A 25,766-nucleotide genomic window follows, 5' to 3' on the forward strand; every position below is an offset into this window, starting at 1 on the left:
GAGTGAGGAAGGATTGCTAATTAGAAGGTCACTTGAAGTGCTCCTTTTGAGGAGTGAACTTCACTTCATGTACACCCCTTATGTAGCGAATTTCTTACACTTCTCCCACAGAGTGAAAACTCATCCTAAGACCTCATGTTGAGCATGTTATCATGTATTGTAGCTGAGAGAGTAAGTGAAAGTGAGCAAAGGAGAGTTTAGTCTTGGTTTGAAATCCCCTTCATGAACTCAACCACATGAGCGAACTTCACAAACTGAGGTGCTTTAGTGAACTTCATGTTTGGAGGGATATGAGCGAACTTCACAAGTTGAGGGAGATGAGCGAACTTCACAAGTTGAGGGAGATGAGCGAACTTCACAAGTTGAGGGAGATGAGCGAACTTCACAACTTGAAGAAGATGAGCCAATTTTACCTTGAACAACATAGAAGCAAACTTCACAAACTAAGAAAGGAGTGGTTTCAAGAGCAAGATCGAAAGGCGAAGTTCAAGAATCACTTCATGTGATGAATGATAGAATTTAACTTCATGTACTTGGAGAGAGAAGCGAACTTCAAAAATCCAGACACATGATCGAACTTCATGTTTCAAGGTAGATGAGCGAACTTCTCAAATCAAGTGACATGAGCGAATTTCAAGATTTGAGGGAGATGAGCGAGTGGAGTATAAGACTGAACTTCATGCTCTCATGAGGGTGAACAAACTTCACCAAGTAGCCTAGATGAGCGAACTTCAAAAATGAAGACACATGAGCGAATTTCATAAATTGGACCACATGAGCAAACTTGATAATTGAAGGCAGATGAGCGAACTTCATGACTTGAGGTGGAAGAGCGAAATTCATGATGGAAGAGCGAAGGAGATCTGAAAGTATTTGCCTTGAGTTGATTCAATTTGAAACAAACTTCATGAACTCAATGACATGAGCGAACTTCAAGAATCAATGAGGATGAGCGAACTTCAAGAATGAAGATGGATGAGTGAACTTCAAGATTTGATATAGCTGAGTGAACTTCTCAAATCAAGCTATATAGGCGAACTTCAAAGATCAAGCTACATGAGCGAACTTCACAAATTGAAGTATATGAGCGAACTTCAAGAATCCAAGCACATGAGCGAACTTCACAAATCCAAGCACATGAGCAAACTTCATGATTTGAGGTAGATGAGCGAAATTCACAATGGAAGAGCGAAGGAGATTTGAAAGCATTCAATTTGAAATAAACTTCACAAATCAAGATATATGAGTGAACTTCATGATTTGAGGTAGATAAGCAAAGTTCATGTTGCAAGTAGAGGAGTGAAAGGGATTTTAAAACATTTACCTTGAGTGGATTCAATTTGAAACAAACTTCATGAACTCAACTACATGAGTGAACTTCACCTTGAACAACCTATGAGCGAACTTCAAGGATCAACATAGATGAGCGAATTTTCCCAAGACAAGATACAAGGCAGCTAATAGATTATTTCCTAGAGCTAATTTGATACTTTAGCATGCCCAAGAGAGAACGATTTTGAATAGTGAAAGATGAGTAAGAAGTTAACTCCATGAATTAGAAGGAATGAGCAAACTTCACAACTTGAGGTAGATGAGCGAACTTCACAACTTGAGGTAGATGAGCGAACTTCACAACTCAAGGTATATGAGTGAAGGTGAACTTCATAAATTGAGCAGGGGGAGCGTATTTCTTCTAGTAGTCTTCCCTAAGGGCAATTCATCATATTTGCATCAATAAATGGTGGGAAGGCTCAACATTGGAACCCATAGAATGAAGACAAATGAAGGAGATCAAGTTCAAAGACAAGGGTAACTTCATGAACATCAGGGGGTGGAGTGAATTTCAAGAGCTCCTCTCCAAGAGCGGAAAACAACTTCAAGTGCTCCTTCATGAAGGCGAATTCTCTCTAAATGCTCTTATTAAACCTGCAAAACACACAAAATCAAGGGATATATCAAGTTAGAAGAATTATCAAGGTTATATATTATGTATTTGATATCATGTTTGTTTTGTTTTGTAGATGAGAGAGGATGGTGATTGCAAAGCAAAAGGAGAAAGATTGTAAGATCTACACCACTGTGCAAGGAAGAAAACTTCATTTTCAAGCGTAGAATGCCCAAGAGGAATCTCAACTCTCACAGCACCAGGGAGTCACCGATAAGAATTCCAAAGAAGAGAAGCAGTGGTGACATCAAGAGTTTGTTCTAGGGCACATCAATACTTCAAAACCAAGATCTATACCTTGCACTTCCATGATTGAAGCATTCAAGAGGATACTTTTAGAAGAGTTAATCAAAGTTAAAAGATCATCATCATCACGGAAGCTGGATAATGTTGAGTATCAAGAAATATTCCTTCATGATGATCTATCAAGCCCACAATTGCAAGTTAAAGATGGAATCCTAGTCATCATCCCAGTCACCACTCGCCAATCAAAGGAGTTCCACATTAGCACCTCTTGATTCAATGTACCTGACTCACCCGTGATGGCACAAACTTCGAGGCACCTACCATTGGTTATGTCAAAATGTTGTAATTATTTAATTGGCCAAAATTAAGTTTGTTGTAACAATCCCTAATTAGGGTTTTCATTGTAAAATCTTGGCCATTGCTGGAGATTTGATTATGACCATTCATTGTAATGAGCTCCCAATATAAAGCTCAAGCTCCTCATTTTGTAAAGGTTAATAGTTAGCAAATAGTATCAGGAGAAGAATAGAATATAAGTTAGAGTAGATTAGGAGAAGGAAGAATTGTTGTTATGACTTGTAAATGAGATACTCTTTTCATTGAAGTTGTGGTGAAATTTGTTATTTCAACAAGCCTCATGGTTCTACTTCTCATTTTGTTTTCATGTTGATTAGATGGAATGGAGGAATTTGTTGAATGCATTTATGTGGAATCCGTTTAGTCCATACCACTAGCCTCTTGCTGATTGTAAGTGTGCCTTGCATGGTCAATTGGAGTGATATGAGCTTATATTCGAATTGTTATGCGTCCATTGTTTATGCATTAACTTGAATGGTGAGCAGTGTTTGATTGTAATGATTTGAACATCTTTGAATTGTCCTTAGAAGATTGCACTGAGCTTGTGTCAAATTGTTCAAGTTTATAGTGAGACCTCGCTTAGTTGGATTCCCTCTAATCATTCATCCATTTTCTTACATTCTAGGCTTTAGAATAGACTCTCTCAACTCTTCATCTTTTGCCGTTTTTTTAACTAAAGCTAGTCTAGGACAAAAAGCATCACCAGATTGTAACATCAGATGATCTAAGTTCCAGCGATTCAAGCATTTGACAATTCAACATAAGTCCCTTTGTGATACCAGCAATCACATCAACCAACAAAGCTTATCCACATGTCAAGACTTGACATTTATAAACGTTGGAGTTGTCTCAAGTGATCCTTAAGCCAATCTTCAGCATTTGAGTAACTTTGTTCAAGAGAGGATAAGATACTTTTCGGTATTTTATTCTGTGTTTGCATGTGCATAAAAAACACATCAACACATGGTACATGAAAATTGATAAGCACCTCACAGATCAGGATTTCCAGAGGAGTCCTCCTGACTCAAATCTCTATATCAAGACTACTGGTAGTGATATCATTATTTTGGTGATTTATGTTGATGATCTGATCATCACTGGCAACTCAACATCTTTGGTTCAAGGAATCAAGCAAAATTTATGCCAGTTTTTTGACATGATCGACCTTGGCCTTCTGCACTATTGCCTAGGTGTTGAGGTTTGGCAGCAGTCTCCTGGCATCTTCATCTCTCTGTCCAAATATGCCAGGGCTTTGCTAGACAAGTTCCGAATGCAGGACTGCGAACCTACATCTACACCTATGGATAGAGGCTTGAAGTTGTCGGCCAAATTCGATTCTCCAGTTGAGAATGAATCCGATTTTAGGCAACTAGTGGGAAGTTTAATATATCTCACCTCCACCAGACCTGATCTGAGCTATGCAATCAGTTATATCTCCCGCTTCATGATAGCTCCTACTTCAGAATATTGTGTTGTAGTGAGGCGGATCCTGCGCTATGTCAAGGGCACCTCAGACTTTGGTATCCTTTATGGATGGACCAAAGATCCTAGACTCATCTGTTACACAAATTCGGACTAGGCAGGCTTTGTTGATGACAAAAAGTCTACATCCGGATATGTCTTCAGTTTGGGCACAGGTGCTATCACTTGGACTAGTAAGAGCAGCAGGCTGTAGCTCTTTCCTCGACTGAAGCTGAATATCGAGGAATAGTCAAAGCAGCGTGTGAGGTAGTTTGGCTTCGAAGGATACTTTCCGACCTCCAGCTGTCTCAAGCAGGACCTACACCTCTTTTTTGTGACAATCAAGTGGTGTTGAAACTTGCAAAAAATTCAGTCTTTCATGAGCAGACAAAGCATGTTGAGCTTCATTGTCACTTCATCCGCAAGCTGGTTGAAGATAGATCCGTGGATTTGCAGTATGTTCCTACAGAGGACTAGACTGCAGATATCCTCACCAAGTCCGTACTTCCAGATAAGTTTGCTAAGTTCAGGGGGCTACTTGGTGTAGTAGATAGATTAACCATTAAGGGAAGGTATTAGAATATCCTTATTTCTATTTGTTTAATGGTTAATTATGTACGATATTGTAAATATTAGAGTGTTTCTATTCTTGCTTCAGTTATCGTTTGTTTCTAATTAGAAACGTCGATCCTTGTAACTCTATTTAATGATTGGTTTGATCATTAGTAAATACATCAATTTTTTACCAAATACTAGCATATTACCTTGATCATTTTCTTCTTTCCATGTACTTGCTTGGGAATTCACCTTCTCGAAATGAATTGGACTCCCCTGTCGACGATCCTATCATTCTTGAAGTTTTTCATACTTGAACTTTCTGACCTTTGATTTTGGATTTCCGGAGGAAATTCTTCCTTCCACATCTGTACTTGAACTTTGATCTTTGAGGTCTTGAACATTGAATGCCTTGAACTAGATTGAAGAATCTTTGATGCCCCTTTTTGCCCTTTGACTTGCCAAATCCCATATTTTATCAAAGGCATTAAATTCCATGCCTCATGTCATTTCTCCACCTTGGGCACATATGAGAGAGGTGGAAGGATTATGAGTTTGGGCGCCAATTTTCATGATGAAGGACTGTCTTTTCTAGAGTGCACATGAGATGAGTAGGAGGTTTTTCTCCTTGCCTTAGTTAAATTTCCATGTCTTGAGTGCTTGAGCGCATATTAGGCCTGGAGGAGGATTTCTTTCAAACTTAGCCAAATTTGTTCATTCCATGTCTGCAGAATCCTTGTGCACACTTGGAGAGGGAAGGAGGAATTCCTTCAATGCCTTAGCCAATTTTCGAGTCTCTATATTTGAAGAATGCTTGGGTGCACATCAAGCTTGGCGTAGGATTTTCTAAACACAACCATTTTTGCCATTTCCAAGACTTGGGCGCATTTGGGGGTCTCGAGAAGGAATTTCCAACGTTTTTTACACTTTCCAAGATTCTTGGCATGCTTGGGGGCACTTGGGAGGTAGAGAACTTTTGGAATTTTGAAAAATTCCTCCTTGGAGTAGAATTTGCACTCCTAGGCGCACTTTGATGCTTGTGGAGGATTTTTGCTCTCGTGAAAAATTCCTCCTCGGAGTGGATTTTCCACTCTTGAGTGCACTTTTGCTAGGGAGAAGGATTTTTTCTATTTTGCCAAATTTCTCCTTCGATGAGAATTTGCACTCCTAGGCGCATTTTTGGCCTAGAGGAGGATTTTTTCTTTTGCACTTCTTTTATGCTTTGCATTTCATCTTTGTTCTATTGGATTTGAATTTGGATACTTGCACCATTTGCAGTCAATGTTCACATGTTGCTAAAAATAGCAACTGCTAAAAATAGAAAGTTTGTCCTAGCGTAAAATTAGGTCAATCTGGGCCATAGTGAAACTTTCTAAAAGTAGACTGCTAAAAATAGAAAGTTCTTAGAAAATGCTCAAATTTTACTAGTAGGCCCTTTGAAACAAAAAGTTTTGTCCAAATGCGAAATTCGGCCAATCAGGGCCACAATGAAACTTTCTAAAAATAGACATTGCTAAAAATAGAAAATTTATCAAAAACACTCCAAAACATCACTGTTAGACCTTTGAAAACATTCTTCCACATAGTCAAATTTCACCAAAGATCAAAACCCAGACTGACAGGACCTCAGAGATCACTCCTTAGGGTCGGGAGATGACATAGATTGCAAAAGACTTAGTTTAATTAGTGAAAAGAGGGGGTTCCCCATTTTCAATGGTGGTGATGTGTGAAAATGTCACAACACAATGCACCAATAAAATATATCTTAAATGAAATGGTACTAGCTAAAAATGAAATGCATTGAATCTCAGATATTATTATCCTGTAACAAATTTGAAGCCACCCCTCACAAGGCGTTACAAAGGAAGTTGAAACCAACGCTAAAGTAGGGTGAAAAATAAACTTTTGAAGCCGACACGAAAATAAGGAATCTCCAGTTATCGCTCAAGAGGAGATAATAAATAAATGATTTGATGCAAATAATAACGATAAGCTGAACCTTAGAATAATGTGGAGTATATACGTTCATAGCATATTTTGATTTAGCCTCCACAACCAAACTAATTAAAAATATGGTTCCAAAGATCCCTTCCTCTTGAAAATTCAATGATGTCTTGTCAAGCTGACATGACACAAAGAAGAATGAGGTAGACACGTAGGCAGCTTAATTAAGTAGACAGCCAACTAGTTGAAGCACACAATCAAGTAGCTCAAACAGGTAGCCAACCAGCTCAGCCAGAAACCCAAACAACTCAACCAAATAAGCAAGCAACTCAACCAAGAAGACAAGTAGCTCAATCATCCAAGTAGCTCAATCAGCCAACCAAGCAGCTCAAGCAGCTCAAGCAACTCAATTGATATTTCAATTCAAATCTCTGTTCAAAAACTCATCAACTAACCTTTGGCATCAATGACAAAAACTACAACAAACTCCCCCTTTGTCATTGATGGCAACTCCATTTGTAACAACCCTGTAACCAAAACAATGCTGCTCCCCCTGAAATACTACTCCCCCTTTGACATCAATGAAACGTTACCGGCTAAAAATGAAATGCTTTGAATCTCAGATATTATTACCCTGTAACAAATTTGAAGCTTCCCCTCACAAGGCATTCCGAAGGAATCTGAAACCAACACTAATGTAGGGTGAAAAACAAATTTCTAAAGCCGACATGGAAATAAGGAATCTGCAGTTATCGCTCAAGAGGAGATAAGAAATAAATGATTTGATGCAAATAATAACGGTAAGCTGAACCTGACAATAATGTGGAGTATATACGTTCAAAGCATATTTTGATTTAGCCTCCACAAACAAACTAATTAAAAATGCGATTCCAAAGATCCCGTCCTCTTGAAAACTCCATGGATGTCTTGTCAAGCTGATGACACAAAGAAGAATGAGGCAGACACATAGGCAGCTTAAGTAGACAGACAAGCAGCTGAAGCACACAGTCAAGTAGCTCAAACAGGCAGGCAGGCAGCTCAACTAGACACCCAAACAGCTCAACCAAACAAGCAAGCAGCTCAACCAAGAAGACAAGTAGCTCAATCAGCCAACCAAGTAGGTCAAGCAGCTGAAAGTAAAAAAGTCAAGCAGCTCAAGCAACTCAACTGATATTTCAATTCAAATCTCTTTTCAGAAACTCATCAACTGACCTTTGGCATCAATGACAAAAATTGCAACACACTCACCTCAAATGACAGAAATGAAAGTGGTCTACTTGAACCTCTGTGTATTAGAAATCGAGGGTGTAGTTATTTCTCCTTAATAATTTGATTATCTCAATCCTCATTCAAGTGTGAGTTTCTCACAAGGCCCTACTCCTTCACCAGCAGTATGTAAAAAGTGTGCATTTGTCATTGTCACGATGCCATTCCAATCCACTAGGCAAATGCTACATTTCCATTTCCAACTTACACCTGAATTAGATACTTCATTTGTGTCAGTAATTGCTGCAAGAGATCTTTCTTGTTAAACAGCCCTTTGGTATATTGTGCCAACAACTCTGGAGGGCAATTAGATTTCAATACACTTGCAGTTGAACTGTTTGTGATTGTGCTTGGGGTTTGTGTTTGGCCACACACACTGAATCATCATCAGTTTTATTCTCCAAATCAAAATCAGCATTAACATTGAATGTATCCATCTTGACTCAGGAAATTTGAAATGGATGCAACACAAAATAACAATATATTATATAAGATTAAAATATTAAAATGAATGTTTTGAATTATTGTAAAATAGATAACTGCTGCTGTGCTATCCATACTTATTTAAAATTCAAAACTGAATTTTTTGTTTTTGGTAAGAGCTTGAGCTATTTCAGCATGTAGAAAATATTAAAATTTAAATAAGCTGATTCAAGAATTACGACATGCATCTATGTTGTTTTCTTCCAATACAATGAATAGAGCAGCACAGTTTAGGTTGTTTAACTTTTTGCTGCTCTGCAGTAGTAAGTTTGTATTTTTATTTTGAATGTAAATAATGTGATTCAAGAATTACATCATGCATCTATGTCATTTTCTTCCAATACATGACATGCATCTATGTCATGTTTCTCATCTGACAAACTTGTTAACTGCTTGCGTTTTTGCATTTCTACTTATATATTTTTTCCCCTTACTAGCTAACATTTATCAGCGAGTATAAATTTCTCTCACTAATCTTCGTACTTCCTTACTGGCTATGAGATGTTTTGTAGCTAACATAATTGATAAACCAATTTTGTTGGTTGTAATTTAGTAATGCATGGAAAACGGTTTTGGATGCCCGTGTTAATAATAGGATACAATTTCCTCCATGGAATTTTGTAGATTGTTTCGTATGCAAAGATAGGATTTACCAACTCCAAAAGTCATAAATGTATGAAACGTTCGATTAGATTCACATTCAGGATGCTAGAGAAAAGGAGTTTGACATCCATTGATGGTCCTGTAACTATACCTACAGATGATCCTTTTCGTTTGGAAAAGCTGTGCAGCATCTACTAGTAACATATGTCACATTTATGGTTTTGTTGAGTGATCTGAAAGTATGAAAATGGTTTCTTGTTGCATACCTCACGGTGTATTTGTAACCTTTGGCTTGTCCTCTTCTACTGTTGACTATGCTAACTGCTACGCTGCACTTGCTAACCCTGCTGTAGAGTCATAGACCGCTGTTGCTTGTCTCTCAATTTAAAAGTTGAAAGCATGAAATTTAAATGAATTCAAAAAAATACAAAAGAACAAAAACCTTAAGTGTCAAGTGGACTTGTAGCACCTAGACCCTTAGGGGTTCTTATTTTTTCAAATATGTCAGTGTTTTTTATTATCTTTTGACTGTGAGTTTATTTTGGGCTGCAGGAGAACTCTGGGCATCCTCATGAGGGGACATAACTGGGATGTCTCCATTTAAAAAACAAATCTGGGATGGCCAGGAGATGTTCTGTTTGCATCCCTGAGGCATTTCAGTTTCCATGAGTGGCAGAAAACTAGGGAGGAAGTGTACCTAGGGACCAGTCTTTAATTCATAACCTTAAATACTAATAATAATTATTAACATTCTAAATAATTTTTTTACTTATTAATGATTAATCTTAGGGCAACCTCTCTCCATATTTACCTAATCAAGCTATAACATTATGGATTTAAAGAATAATGGTAGCAATTTAAACATCTCATCTTTGATTAGTTATTTCCTTGAAGAGGGGTTTCAAAGGAGAGGTTAAATGTCGGAATAAAATACTTCACACAGTTGTATGCAGATGTGATATTAATGTTCACTTGGAAAATATCAAATATTTGATCAGTAGAAATGATTTATTAATTTTGATTATCTAGGCCATTGTACCATTTATGTGAGTTATTTTATCTTCTCAAGATTTCTCCTTTGCTAAATTATGCTGTTTTTGAGGTAAGAGTTGCTTGTGGCAGTACATTTTGCTGTTATTAGCATTTCTTCTTATTCGTTTCTAGGCCCTTTGACTTGTTTTGGTCATCCGTATATAACAATACAATGTCTGTGTGTGTGTGTGTGTGCATTAAAACATAAAGATATGTTTGTTTGGGATTTCTAAAACAGATTGTTCATCCATGACTCCATTGTTAAGAATAAAAGGACGAAAGCCCTTTAATAGAAATTGAACAATAATATGTAACTAGGATTGAAATGTGAGAGGCACACATAAATTAGATAAACACAGATATTATGGGTGTCTGTACCCTAACTAATTGTAATTCATAAATAAAAAATGAATGTATGATTCCACAATCTTTTTCCAAATGAGAGGTTGATACCCATTTAAATAGGGTTCGTTAGGAAATTTTTTTGGTTAGTAATTGGAAGTTGAGAGCCACACATAAATTAGATAGACACAGAGATATTAATTGGTGTCTATGTACCCTAACTAATTGTAATTCATAAATAATAATTGATTGTATGTTCTATTCCAAAGGAGAAGTTGATTCCCATTTAAATAGGTTTCGTTAGGAAAAAACCTTGGTAATTTGAAGTAGACACAGTTTTTCAATGTATAAATCTTAAATTATGCAAGCCAGGGATATCATTAGCCAGCAACTCGATAGACAAACAAGTCAAGGTTACCACTAACTCGAATATCCCCCATTGAAACTTATTTTGTGTTGCAAATTGAAATTGTGTTATTATGCATTACGTTCTAGAGAAACAGGAAGAAATACTTAAAAAATATATGCAATTTTCTCATATCAATATTAGATATTTTTTAATTCATATTAAAATAATGCATTGTCTAGCCAAAATATTATTTATTTTACTGTGAAGAATATCATGTTATCGTTAAGAATTGTATCATGTTATAACTTATAATTACATTGAAGTCATATATAATTTACTACTAGAGTATAGTTGTGTGTGTTTCTATATGCAAACTTGTGTATGGTTTGTATTTATGTTTTTTACATTTCTACATGAACACACACATACATTGCTCATGATGACTCCACATGGATTTTAACTGATTTAGTGTGCTTTCCATTTCTATGGATATGCCAGTTCTGGCACATTTGTCAGTGCTTATGAGGATCAATCGGGTACATTGGAATTTATTGAAGAAAAGATTGCAAAGGTTACAATGATTCCAAGATCCCACGGGGAGGTTTGTTTGTTAATTTTAATCTTCACTTGCTTTTGAATGTGCTTTATATTTGAAAAAATGGAATCCTGACTATTGTATCCTGTGGTTCTTTTTTGAACTGTTATGTTTCTTCTGCTATGAATTGTTCAACGTTGTAGGTTTGCAATGTGCATGATACATTGGGTATTGTGTATATATATGTTAAAAGAAATAAAAGATTAACTTGACATGGTTTTCACATATCGATAAATTTAAAAAACAAACTAATGTGCTAATTTCAATAAAATCTTGTTGGAAAAATTACTAAATTAGCAAGTGTCAAGAGTTTCAAGCTAATACATTCTTAGAACCTGGAATGTACAAATACTGATAATCTTAGGGATTGTAGATATAAATTATGCACAGAAACATAAAATACCTGATTATAACATTTGTGAAGGAAACACCCTTTCCTAGAAGATACATCATCAGGAGTATTCCTTAATGACTCATGAATAGGAAACACCCTTCCTAGAGGATAAATCATGGATAATGCTTGCATTCTTTGACCAGGGAATTGTTATGCAAGCAGTTTAAGTTGTCTCATTAAAACAATTATGTTCGCAAATAATAAAAAATGCATTGCATGAATGATATTTCAAGTTTCTTGCCCATTTAGGGTAAAATATGGCCTATTTATTGTACCTCCATGTTTTAGTAGGCTACTGCCTTTTGGGTAGTAAATGTTATTATTCAATTTTCTTTCCCATTTTGGATAAAATATCTTCCTATCTATAGTAGCTCCACCTATTTTATTAGGCAAATTTCTTGGGATGACATATCATACTGATCTCAGGATAACATATGATATTGAAGTTAAGCTAGCAAATGCTGCTATGTTACCGGGTTTGCCTATTGGCAGGCCAGATCTGAGTTTGGTTCGCACTGGATTTGGGCACTGGTTCTGTTCACCTGCGGGTTTGGGCAGGGTTCTGCAATTTGGCCAAATTTTTTTTTACATTCTGGCAGGATCCTAAGTTAAAATCAGAGTTGAGTATTATTAATAATTGAGGGTTTTTGTTGTACCTGGCTACAATGTCAGTTATAAATTTATATCATTTGGATATGTAATGGTTTCATAATTTATTGTTGGAATTGCTGTGCAGCATCCATTATAATTCGATGTATGAGGGTTTCCCATATTTATTTTTGCTATTAATAAACATTGATCAGCATTTATTAGAGCAGATAAACATACTGGCTGCATATATATACACACACACACATGTATATGTGTGTGTGTTTGTGTATATACAGTAAGAAACCCTAAGAAATCTTCCCAAAATTTTCACTTTATCTTCTCAAAAATTTTGTCAAACAGTTTCAGATTTGCCTAATATAGATGTTTCTCAGAATGAAAGGATTGATGCAATAAATAGAAATTATCATTAACTACATTCCTTTCAATAACAATAGAATATATAAAACTGAATTGATTTGTAAATACCGATACTCAGAAAAAGACCAATCTGGAACAGAGTTTGCTGCATTCAGGAAATAGACATTGTGCACCTCTAAGTCACAAGGTTTGAATTCGAATTTGAATTCGACAGCCATGAAATTTGGATGAAATTCGACTTGGGGAAAATGTGAAAAGAAAAATTGGATAAAACTCGCCTTATATAATTTTGTTTATTTTTAAATATATGTATACGAGACATTTATGTGACAGCGTATATATAATAACAAACTTCCTTAATTAATCCACACCTCAAGCATCCTTAACTATATGTATACGAGACAAATATATATCTATATATATATATATATATGATAACAAACTTCCTTAATTAATCCCTGCGCTGAATAATATTTCCAGACCTTCGCCAATAATTTTACCAAGCCCAAATATGAAATCCCCAACAATGGATAATAACAAACTTCCGTCGCTGTATATTTAGCGACGACAATATACGAGACATTTACCGTTGCAAATACTTAAATTTGCCTTCAGAAAATCCGACGGAAGTTTAAGGATTCCCTCAACTTAAAGTTTAAGGAGACATTTACTGTTGCACATACTTAAACTTCCGTTGCTGAATATTCCGTCACATATTGACCCTTGTTGGAGAAAATCCGACAGCGACCCAGCAGTTGCAGACACCCGCGACCCAGCACCTGCGACCCAGCAGTTGCCGAATTTTTGGACGAACGATTTTTTTATTAAAGTTTGAAATTCCATTAAATTCGAACCTCATCCATGAAAATCGCCTTATTCTGTGACTTAGGTGCACCTTATTATTTACGTTCAGCTCTTATTCTTGAGTCTGCAGAAGCTTTTAATGCTCAATATTTCAAAACCTGGAAATTTGTCTTCAATGAAGATCTCACAGATTTCATCGAACTCCAATAGTTAAAACTAATGCGAAATCTGATGTGACTCCGCCAATCACCAGCTAGGGAGGAATCTTTCACCTCCGAAACTGATCTTCCCAAGAGGGTTTGCGACCTCAAAAGGCTGAGATGGAACAAGTTTCAATCTCCAGAGGCACGAAGGTTTCAAATTTTCAATCCAAGAGAAAGTAAACTCAACATATCTCCATTTAGCCTCTCACTGCTCTTTTATAACCTTCTGGGAAACTCTTCAAATCCACCCTTTCAGTTTCCCCATATATATATATTTTTTTTTAATTTCTTACTTTAGCTTGGGAAATAATAAAGTGGCCTTGACATAAAGTGATCACTTAACTTAGGAATTAATGACCATATTAAATAATTAAAACTTAATTTTAATTATTTAATTATATTTCTAGGCCAGATAAAAAGAGGATATTATAGTCCTCCCTTCCCAAAGATTGCTTGCCCTCAAGCAATTATGAACATGCAAGCCGATTCTAGGGTCCCAAATAAACCTGTAGAATGCTCTAACAAAAATCTCTTGCTTCAAACCAATGCGACTGAACTCAAAGGCATTGTCAAACTCTATCACCTTGTGAAGAAATTCCTTGTTATGCAATCTATTCATCATTGAAATTCCGGAGTCCCAAGATCTAGGAGTTCTGTAGTGCCAACTGCTCAAAACATAGCCTTGTTGAACACCAGTAATACAGATCTCTTGAGCACCACCTGTAGGAAGAGCAATCCAATACTGCACAAACTCAGTCAATGCCTCAAGAAATTGCTCTTCGAAGAACTCAAACATCATAGGAGTAAGCTTGCAATAGTCAACATAAGCTGATATATTTACATCTTCTTCGAATTCCATGTCAGCCTTAGAAAAGAGTCACCACGTTGACACTGTGCCACTTTGATCATAACAGTTTGAATCGTGTGCCCAATCTACATTCTCATCTCTTGGAACCCCATGAAGTACTCAAAATCCAAACTGATATACTTGAAGGGGCTGAAATAAATATCATAAAAACAAATCCTGCCAAGGTATCTCATTGAAGTACATATCTCTGTCAAACTCATTCCTGAGCAACAACAAAAGAAATCTACTCAACCATAGAACAAAAATCTCAACATATTCCCACAAGGTGTTAAAAGGGGAGTTTTGGGTGCTCCAACTCACTTAACACACTACAATCATCATAGTGTTATTTGGAGATATGAATATCAATACCATGGAGCGTTTGCAGAAATCATTTCTCACTGTGGTGGATGCAAAAATGTGAATTGTACTTGAAAAATTTCCCAAAATTAGCTGCCATAAAGCTAACAAAGGCTCAAAACCTATCAGCCCATGAACTCTACCAACAAGTCTCAACCATTCAATATTCGACTGCTGGTTAGAAGAGGGAATCACTCTCATCTGCGTATCATGAACTCCAGTCATGTGAAAATGGATTGGGAAGTGAACAGCAGTAGCATCACTAGAATCTGACCCACAACTCCAATCTTGTCTCAATAGCATACCATTGGACTCTGCACCTGGGTTCCAAATCTTATGCTTGACTGCAATTTCATCACTGGAAGCAAAAGGAACTCCATCATTCAACTGAAAGAGTGGATAATGATGAGTCACATCAGCATCTGCCTCAAACAAAGGATTATCAATATATTGAAGATAATTCTTAACTCCGAATTCATACCAATGTTCTTGCTGATCCAAACCTCTGTTATCTGATCTTTTGGGACAATGATCCAGATCATAGGTCTCTTGCAGGCTGTCAAGTTCCTTAATCACCTCCTTGATCTCTTCGATCCTTCCTTTGTTCTCTTGTTCCCTGAAATGATTATTAACAACAATCTGATTTTTTGCTTCTTGTAAGGCGTTTTGAACATCTATTAATTTAGCCTTTGTTCTCTTGTATAAATCTAAGGCCTCATCTGCAAACTTAGTAGCCAAATCTTTATCACTGATGACGTGCAAGTAGGCTGTCTTGATTTCTTCCATAGTATTTTTCATTCTTTGCGAATCAACAAGGTAAATATTAGGCTCTTTTTGACTTCTTGGTGTGTTTTGAATTAAACTTTCCACATGCATGTGTATGCCATCTACTCTATATAAAACTTGTGCTTCTTCTTCAGTGGTTACCCAGAATTAGCTTCTCCAATCATGATCAAACAAGGATGAAGAACTGCTGTCAGAATTAGTCTCATACCCTTCAATTGTATCTCCAAGGTTGTCATAAACGTTTTGTGCCTCTTCCCTTTCCTCTTCAACAAAAGGATGAGAACCCAATTCATCAAAGTCACTAGGACTCTGCTCCAGACCATTTTCAAGCAAAGAAAAATCAGATTTAGCTCCTTCGATGTCATCCTCAATGCAGGGCTCCTGAGATGAAGAAGCAAAAGGAATTTCATGAATGTTTTTCTCCATAGCCATAGGCTTGGGCTGGAAGTCAAATCAAAATCCTCCTGTGTCACTGAAATGGAAGAAGGAATCATCATCTTTAGCTGATTTGAAGCCATTATCCTTTTTACTTTCAGCATTCTTAGTATCAAAAGGTGTATTCGAGGCTGCTATTTTAGCTTGCTCCTTATGCACTGACTCAACATTAATATCTCCCTGAAACTTAGTCTCATAGCCCTCATGAGTCAAGGCACCATTTTCATCTATAATAGAAGTGTATGAAGAACCAACTGCTTCCTTATTTTTAGAAATATCAGAAACTATTTCCTCTTTTTGAACCTCCTTTGCTTTCTTTTTAGGTAAAAGGAGAGCACCTAATTTTTCAGGATGTTCAGCCTATTTGGCCAACATCTTATCACTTCTTTGAACACTTTTTTTCAATTCTAACAACTCTTTAAAGGTCTTCATTTTTTTTTCACTCAAATGAGTGACACTCAGCTACAACTAACAGGAAGCAATTCTTTGATTTTAAACACCCAGCTGAAGATTTTTACTCAAAAAGATTAAAATAGAAATTTGCACTCAGAAAAATATGAACTGTTGTGCCCAGCAAAATTAGCTATACCTCCAAAATGATTTAATCAACCCTTTAGCGACAGGGAAGACTCATCCACCTTTCTATTAATCGCCAAACTCTTTTAGAGATTGCCCACAGATTGTGAAAAAAATCTGTTCCATATTTTGCGCCTCGAGTTAAGCACATAAATCTGGAATTGGTCTTTCATTAACCACAATCACTTAGTAAGGATCAATCTACAGACTCAAAGTTCATGTTCTTGACTGTAAGAAGCCCCAGTTGACACCATATGTAATTGATTTCAGGTCTTCCAGAAATCACCACTTACAGCTACAACAACACTTTAATGGCACACAACTCAATAGTTAGCAAGACACAATGCTTTCCACAACTATCATCAAGATGTCTCAGGCCAACTCTATATCTTTCCAGTAGGGAATATCAAGATATCTCTTATGCTTTGTCAAAGTGCCTTCACCAAAGAAGACTTACAACTCAAGATGGCAACAGTTAATTCATGATCTTGCGATCACCCCAAAGCAAACTTCAGTTTACAACGCACAGCTCTAGCATTCTATGTGTTGATGTGTTTTTTATGCACATAACAATACAGAATAAATTACCAAAGTAATTTACCCTCTCTTGAACAAAATCACCTCAGATGCTAAGAATGAGATCAACCAAAATGATTCCAAGGTTTCTACATGTCAGGTCTTGATGAGTGGGTAAGTTCAGTGGTTGATGTGAATTGCTGTGTTTCACTTTGGGGACTTAGGCAAATGTTTGGATTATCATGAATGATGCGGAATAGGTGTGCTGACAACTTAAGATTTATCAATAGGGCTCTGGATTTACTTCTTATTAAAAAAAAAGGGGAAAAAAGAATAGGGTTCAAGAAATCTATTCTAATCCTAAGAATGTAGGGAATGATGAATGGATTTAGTGGAATCAAACCAGGCAAGGTCTCACAATCAGGTATTGACACAAGCTTAGTGCAATCATCTAAGGTATACTTAATGATTTTCAGACTATTACCATCAAACGAAGACACCATCCAAGTTGATGCTTGTCAACGGACGCATAATAGTTGAAGTTATGCTTACTCAAACTCCAGTTGACCACACAAGGCGCACTTACCAGCGGAAAGAGGCTAGTGGTATGGATTAAGGATTCCACACAAATATACTCAACAAATCTTCCATTCGATCTAACATACATGAAAATAAATTCTAATCTAAATTCTAATCTAACTTGGAGGAATTGAGAACCATGAATGCAAATACAACACTTGAAGAGCAAAATCACCAACAATTGAACAATGATTAGGATTCAAATAGCTGTAGCATATACCAACAATTCTACAAAAACTCTCTCTTACAAATGAGAGACAAAGGGCCATATATAGAGTCTCTTACAAAATGGATGGCCCAGATTGATCTAAGATCAACGGTCGAGATCATGCCAACAAAACCCTAGAATTGCCCTAATTAGGGTTACATAAAAAATGGTGCCACCAACATATGGCCCAATAGAAAGATACCTAGTCAGCATATAGGGAATCTTCTAGAAGATTCCTCCCTGCATCTCTCTCTCTCTTAGCATACTCCAAGAATCTAGCCAAAACTGAATCTAACTCCTCCATGGAAATGCTAGGCAAGGTATCCTGCTGTAAATCAATCACATCTAATGAATTCGAGCAAGCATTCAAAGTGTTCTCCCATTCAGGCATGAGCTTCTGCGAATTATGAACATGAATCAACATAGAGACCAAGTCATCTATCTGACTCTTCTGCAAAGAGTCCAGTTGGCAAAAATACATAAATTTTATCTTGTCTCTTAATTCGGCTAAGTGTAAACCACTAGCATTACTAACATCAACACCCAATAATTCTTCAATTGAGGCAAGGATCTTCATCTGAATGTCCTGAATTAATCCTTCCATCTCCATACAACGCGATTGGGCGTTCTCATAAGCTGATTTCTTCAAAGCTAGTGCACAATACCAGCCATGGAAATTATATGTCTCCACTGTGCACAATGTTCTCGCTGACCAAAATGGAATTAGGAACCTTCTTCAATGCCAGGAGGCGTGGAATAGTCTTCTCTTGGATAGGCCGGAATTCTTCCCAAACTCCCTCCAAATACTGGATCCTGAATACAAGCGTTGTTGTCTTATCATATGCTTGGACAAACTGAGTAAGGAAATCATCTGCCTGCTTTCTTGTGCTTTCAATCCACTTTTCCACCTCTGAGTGTGTACCTCTCGCTACCTCGCAGTGTGAATGTATTCCATGGTCAACTGCAATAGGGGAAATAAGGGTGGGATCTCCACGCCTTGTCCCTGCAATATACTCTCTGAGTCTAATATTTTCTTCTTTGTACCTTTCATTCTCCGCAATCGCTGTGTCTAACTTTGCATTGATTGCTTGGAGGTTGTCACCAATTTCCTGAAATTCCTGCCCTGCGGATGGACGACCAAGGGCAATTGAAGTGATCTGGAAATCCATGGGAGTAGCAGTGTCCACTGTCATGCCGGCTCTAGGAACAACAATCTGCGCAATCCGCATTCCCGTCTCATCTCTAGCTATGTGCGACAAAATCTCCGCTCTCTTGGGCTCCTTCTTCTTAGCACTCCTAGCTAGGTAGTCATCAATATCCTCAATAGGCTGTACTTCTATCATTTGTTTACTTTTTTCCATACTCTTTCTCAACCATTCAGGAATAGCGGTCATCTCCATACCATCATCAAGACATATTTCTCGATCAAGGTCCTTCAGTGTCGAGATAACTTCATCATTATCATCAGGATTATTCTTGGTCCAATCATACACATCATTTCCCAAACTAACTTCCAAAAGGATAGTAGGGGATCCCGACTGGTCATCATTCTCATCAGGAGGTGCAGATGTTGCTGTGGCATGAAATTCCTGAGTATTCTCAGGTAGTATCACTGTGTTGGAACATTGCTGAGTCTCCTTATTCTGTTCTGTTACTTCAATCACTTCGATTGATGAGACACTGGGAGGGGGTGAAGGAATGATAGTCTTCTGTTTCTTCTTCACATCCTCAATCTTCTTCCCTCTAGCCTTGACTTCTCCAGGCATGTTCTTCCTTCTCTTGGGAGCTTGACTTTCTTCGTCTGCATGAATCCTGACATCACTGACAGTCCTCTGATCATCCTCGAAAGTAGACTCTTCCGTCTTCATCCTCTCATAAGTGAAGGGAACACCCATGTCAACTAATCTGTTCATCTGCATATCTACCCATGTGCGGGAGAAATTCAAGACTTCTCTCATCAGTATATTCAGATTAGTCTCCTCTGACTCTGACCAATTTGGCAATAGGATTGCCTTCTTCATTTCATTCTCATAATATGGGTGTGTATGATCTCTATCATCTAATACCTGATCAGGGATGAGGAAAAGTCCACACTTCCTCATGAAATCCACTGACATTCTGGACCACACTCTTCTCTTTACTGCTTGTTCGTCCATTAAGTTAGCCCAATAATCCTCTATGTCAACCTTGTGAGTGAACTTCTCTCCTCTGATCCTTCCGACCTTCTTGTCTGGATCGAATCTCTCTCTTTTCTTGTAGGTAGCAAATCTGTAGAATGCAATCTCCTCACCTGCAATGCTGGCAACTATGGCGGATTGGCAGACCTCTGATGTCTTCCCAACTGAAATAGGGAATGTCATTCCTGTCCTATGCTTCTCTCTCTGGATAACATCGAACTTTAGAAGCTCTCTTACCACTTCCAACAATATCATTCTGTCAGTAGGATACCTAGGAAGTCTGTGGGGTTCAGATTGAAACCCATGAATTCTGAGGTATGTGAAAGTGGGAAACTGTATATACCACGATCCATATTTCTCTATTAACTCTGTTGCCTCCTTGGACAATCTTCTGTGGATTCCGCCCTGCAGCATCTGTGTGATGTACATAGTGAATGCATCATTCACTTTCTTATAGTCTTCAATTCTGTGCATACTCAACTGGGGGTAGCATTCATAACTCTTAAACTGTCCTTGCCCATTCCCGACTTCACCTTTGCATATTAATCCTCTGTATGAAACAAATCATGCAAGCAGGTACACCAGGTAAGAAGTCATGGCGAGGTTGTCGCTTACGATCTTAGACCAATTCACTAGTGTTCCTTTAAGACAATCCTGGATGAAGTAGAATATCCATCCATGAAATATTGCTCCCTGCGGCATTCCCATCACTCTGTTGAGTAGGAATATCAAATCACTATATTCCTCTTTAAAATCTACTCACATAAGTGTCTTGGGAGCCTTGGAATGATGATTCCTAGGTTCAATCATCCATTCTTTATTAATTAAACTCTTGCATACACCCATCTTCTTCGTGTATCTGTCTGCATAATCTTCCTTGGTCACCTCCTTCATGTCTGTACTGCGTGGAATTCCGAATACCTCAGCAATGGCATCCTCAGCAAGGTAGGCGATGACAACACCCTTCGGACTCTTGATCATTCTTGTGAGTGGATCGTAACATCGTGCACACTCCAGGATCAACTCACTGCACTGTATGGATTGTGGAAACCCAACGGCATGGAAAATGCCACTCTTCATAATATTCGCATATGCTGGAGAAGGAACCTGATCTCTGGATTCGAACATCCGATGCTGCATCTGGTCGAAGTCCAGGAAATGCATGTTGGTATCAGTGATCTCCCTCCATCTGGATGAGATCTTGAACTCTAGATAAAATCTAGTCTCCAATGTCTTCAGCAGCTCTTTCCTTTCCTTGTATCTTGACTTTGACATCGCACCTGTACGAAACTGGAAGTTAGTCCTAGGATAAAAATAAATACTTGTAATAAAATTCCTGACTTTCTAGAGATTTAGCTAGTTTAGAGCATGGAGTCAGGAAAATAATCCATACACTTGGTAAATTTTAGCAATTACGTTCAATGTGTGACAACACTAAGGCATGGAAGCCTTCCATAAAAATTCATTTATACCTCCTTACGCTTAGAAAATATGCAAGCAAAGAATGCAAAGGAGTATACCGGATTGATGATGACTTAGGAAAGGTGTGAAAGGTTGTGTTTTCACACAATGAATGTCTGAAGACACCTTCCACAGTCAACAATGGAGGTCAAAATTCTGAAGACAACCTGAAAATTCAGACTTTCAAAATATGTTGTAATCTTCAAAATGTGCATAAAATCAATAAAAATCAGTTTTATTGATGAAAACAATCATTTTCTGGAATGTAAGTATGGCTCGTAAAAATTAGTTTCTGAGGACAAGTCTGAAAATTGAACACTTCAGATTTACCAGCACCTTGCAAAGTGGTTTAAATCCCTGAAAATGATGAAAAATGGCTTAGGAAACAGCCCCAAGCAAATTTGCCAAAATTGGTTAGGTGGCTGGAAATGAAAATTTCTGAGGACAATCGCCTAACAATGGAGTTTCAGACCTGCAACAGCATTAAAATGGTCTAAAAAGTGCATAGAAAACTCCACAAAATGTCTCCAAATGCTAAATATTTAAGTTAGAATTGGCTGGGCAATAAAAACTTAAGTCTGAAAATTAATGGCAGCCATTAATGGAGGTCAAAATCTGAAGCAAACCTCAGATCTGAAGCGAATCAGCAGGCTGAAAATGATGACAGCCAACAAACATGTATGAAAAATCCACCAAAATGTGGCCTCCAAGCAAAATCGAAATTTTCCCAAGTCTAGCGCTAAAATGGAAATCTGAAAATTGATGCCAATGGATAGCTCGGATCTGCAATAATGGAGGATGGCAATAATCTGGAAAAATCGCCCAAGTTGGGATTGAAAACCCCAAACACAAAAATTTGCCTGCCTTAGCAAAAAATCAAAATTTTCAAAATTCTGAAAATTGTTGTCAATGGCAGCACTCTGCAGAAATGAAGGTCTGAACAGCAAGCAACAATGGTGGAGGAAAAATCGCCCAAGGTCTCCAAACACAAATTCGCCCACTTTCACAAAAAAAAATGTTAAATTTGGAAAAAATCGCCAAACTTAGCAAAATCGAAAATCTGAAAGTGGTCTTTAATGGCAGCCAAGAGGAATAAATCAGCAAGCTGGAAAAAATGGAGGAAAATAAATCCTCAATCCCACACTTCACAAAAATGCCTTGCTAAAAAAATTCGCCCAACTTGAAAAAAATCGCTTTCATGGAGACACCTGGCAGAAATAAAATCGCTTTCATGGAGACACCTGGCAGAAATAATAATAAAATAATGCTGAAGTTCCTCTCATATACTTGCTTTCAGCTCCAACTTTCACCACACAAGCAATGTGGGATAAAAAACACTTGTATAAATACTTGCTTGGTGAAACCCTAACTTGCTTCTAGAAGATTCAAACATTTAATAATTATTGCAAGTTATTAAATTTGCTTTTAAATTTTAAATAATCATTTAATAATTATTTAAAAGCAATCAAAATGGGGGCTTTTATTTAAAATATTCCAATTTAAATCCAAAATAAAGCCTCTAGGGGAAAATCGCTATAGGTTGGGATTAAAAAATCCCTTCAGAAATCGCTTAAGTGTCAAAATTTGCCCCATGGGGGAAATTCGACCCATGCTTGGATAAAAATCCATGCTCAAAATCATCAAAATGCACATAAATCACCCTCCAGGGGAAAATCGATATGAGTTTGGACAAAAATCCAGACAAAAATGCACTCATTTGGCAAAAATCACCCCCCAGGGGAAATTCGATGGGTGTCTGGACAAAAATCCACACTCAAAAATCACTTAACTTGAAAAAATACCTCCTTGGTGGAAATTCGACCTCAGTCTGGACAAAAATCCGGACTCAAAAAACTCTTCATAATGTTCCTAGTGGAAAATCGATCCCTGTCTGGACAAAAATCCGGACAAAAATCCTAACTTAGTTGTCACAAAAATCCTGGTGGAAAAACGACCCAGGCATGGAATTATCCTTGCACTCCAGTCCGCACTTCCAGGGGAAATTCGATGGGTGTCTGGATAAATCCCGACACTTAGCCAAATTTTAGCATCTCCAGGGGAAAATCGCTCTAGGTGTGGATAAACAGTGGGAGAAATTAGTGGCCGGTATGGATTCCAGGGGAAACCCATGTGTAGTATGGATTTTGAGTGGGGGAATGGGTTGGGTAGTCTGGAATGTGAGGGGAAAATCACCTCTAGCATGGATTTTGACCCTTTAACCCTTGGAATATGGATTTCCCTTAGGATTTTAACATTTTAACCACTCAAAATCACTCAGCGACTTTAAATTTAACTGGACTTAGACTAATTTTCCAAAAATATGAGCGAAACGCTAGGAAAATGTTGGAATAAAGTGCGAAACCAATTTAAATATTACCTTAGGAGCGAGAAACAACTCCAAAAGGTCTGTGAATATCTTAGCACTTTAAAATCATTGATGCGTGTGTTTAAAAACACGTTAACGTTCAAATGCTCAAACACTTAGCAAAACTTAGGATCATTAAAAATATCATCTTTTGCAACTTGATCCTAACACTTCAGAAACCCTAGACGGCACTAGGCATGATCAAAACTCTGAGACTCGGGCACGGAAAATGCAAAATTGCCCGCTAAGCAGCCAAAACCCTAACCTAACGACGCAGGAAGCTAGCAAAGAGGGGGTCCCCGTTAGCAATGGGGCGATGTGTGAAAAGGTCACAACACTATGCAAGGATGAAGAGATCAGATTCACCAAACTGCCTGAAATTACGATGCAAAATTACTGAAGTGGTCTTTGGATTTCAATTCACACGCCAAAGTGAATGTAATGAGTAGGAATATATGGAGCTGCAACCATCCTTACAACTCACACCAAGATTTAATGTTTTCGTGTCAATACTAGAAACTCACGCATTGCAACATAGACCCACACCAATTTAAGGGACTGCTCCAATTCATGAGTTCTCCATGATCAAACTATGTTCATGCCAAGCAAAAGCTCCACAATATTTTGAGAAACCCAACTATGGAATTCCTCTCGCTGCAATGAATTTATACCAAAATTGGAGTATTCAGATCAATCTCAAAATAAGGAAAGCCGATATCAATGAAACTGATATCACATGGCAAATCAATGAAGTCGATATGATTCAAGAATTGCTCAATGAATAATTCACTGCAATTCAATGAAACCGATATCACATGGCAAATTCACTATTGACTCCTTACACCACAAAAACACATCCGCCAATATATGTTTAAGGAATTGCCAGAATGCCAAATGAAGGAGCTTAGGAGATAGCAACAGTTGCAAGTCTCTGGTATTCACACTATTACAATAAAGACCCTATGCCAATTAAAGGAGGATGTTTGCCAAGAAAACTGTCTTCTCCTGCCCACACCAGCAGAGACCAAATAAGCTCTCGCCAAGTAATAGTCCTGCACTCGGGAAGATGAACGGCCACATGTTAAAGTAACCTGTGCTCAATATTTCATAATATTAACCCTTCCAAACTTTAGTAGATTACCCAATGAAGTATTGTTATGCACTATAATTTAAGAACAAATAATAAAATCACTCTCCAATACTTGCGGCCAGACAGCCATGCAGCTGAATCACCATATGCCCGAAGTAGCCACGATTGGTACAATTTGTCTCCCTTTTCACCAACTTTGCCCAAACTAGGAAGTCTCATGGCTATGCTAAACACCAAGCTGTCTTTCGAAATTCATCATGCTTCAACTCTCAATGGTTGAAATGAAGCAGTTTGTAAGCACCGAAAAGAGAGAAGACATTCAGAAATGCCTATAAATCAATGAAATAATCTCCAGCGGCTGAATTGCTGTTGTCACCTAACAGGCAGATTTGATCCTCGGATTACTCAAAATGACCAAATAAGTAAACCCAGATGCTTCATCTCTAAACACAGGAAACTAAAGAGTCATGAATACGGCAAGTCCAAAATAGAAAGATGCAATGGAGTTGCAAAGAATGTGAGTTGTCCTCTCAATACTCCTCAAAGAAAGCAAAACACCACATACAACCACTGTTAACCTACTGAGATTCACGCAAAAGAAAGAAGTAAACTACACCAAAGAAAAGATATAGTTGTCCTCTTTTTTGGTTGCTCATGCCAAATTCTATAGAAGTCTGCCTCTGTAATTAGGGAGTTCGTCCCTCAAAATTGGAAGCTGCTAATAATGTTTATTTAGCTCAATATTTCTTCGACTATAGTCAGCTTTAAATATTAGAGTCTTTACGCTGATATGGAGATAGAATAATATTTGCCCATGA

General features: G+C 37.6%; 1 protein-coding gene across 2 annotated transcripts in view; it reads left to right on the top strand.

The window, feature by feature from the left end:
• LOC131044529 (probable prolyl 4-hydroxylase 9) overlaps nucleotides 1-25,766 on the top strand; it is a 126,533-nt gene that overhangs the window by 66,391 nt on the left and 34,376 nt on the right. For both annotated transcript variants that reach the window (XM_057977874.2, XM_057977875.2), the window contains exon 4: nucleotides 11,082-11,184. In XM_057977874.2, coding sequence (XP_057833857.1) covers nucleotides 11,082-11,184 — 103 coding nt within the window. The remainder of the gene's footprint in view (nucleotides 1-11,081; nucleotides 11,185-25,766) is intronic.

Source organism: Cryptomeria japonica, chromosome 9 (assembly GCF_030272615.1).
Source record: "Cryptomeria japonica chromosome 9, Sugi_1.0, whole genome shotgun sequence".
Classification (NCBI taxonomy): domain Eukaryota; kingdom Viridiplantae; phylum Streptophyta; class Pinopsida; order Cupressales; family Cupressaceae; genus Cryptomeria; species Cryptomeria japonica.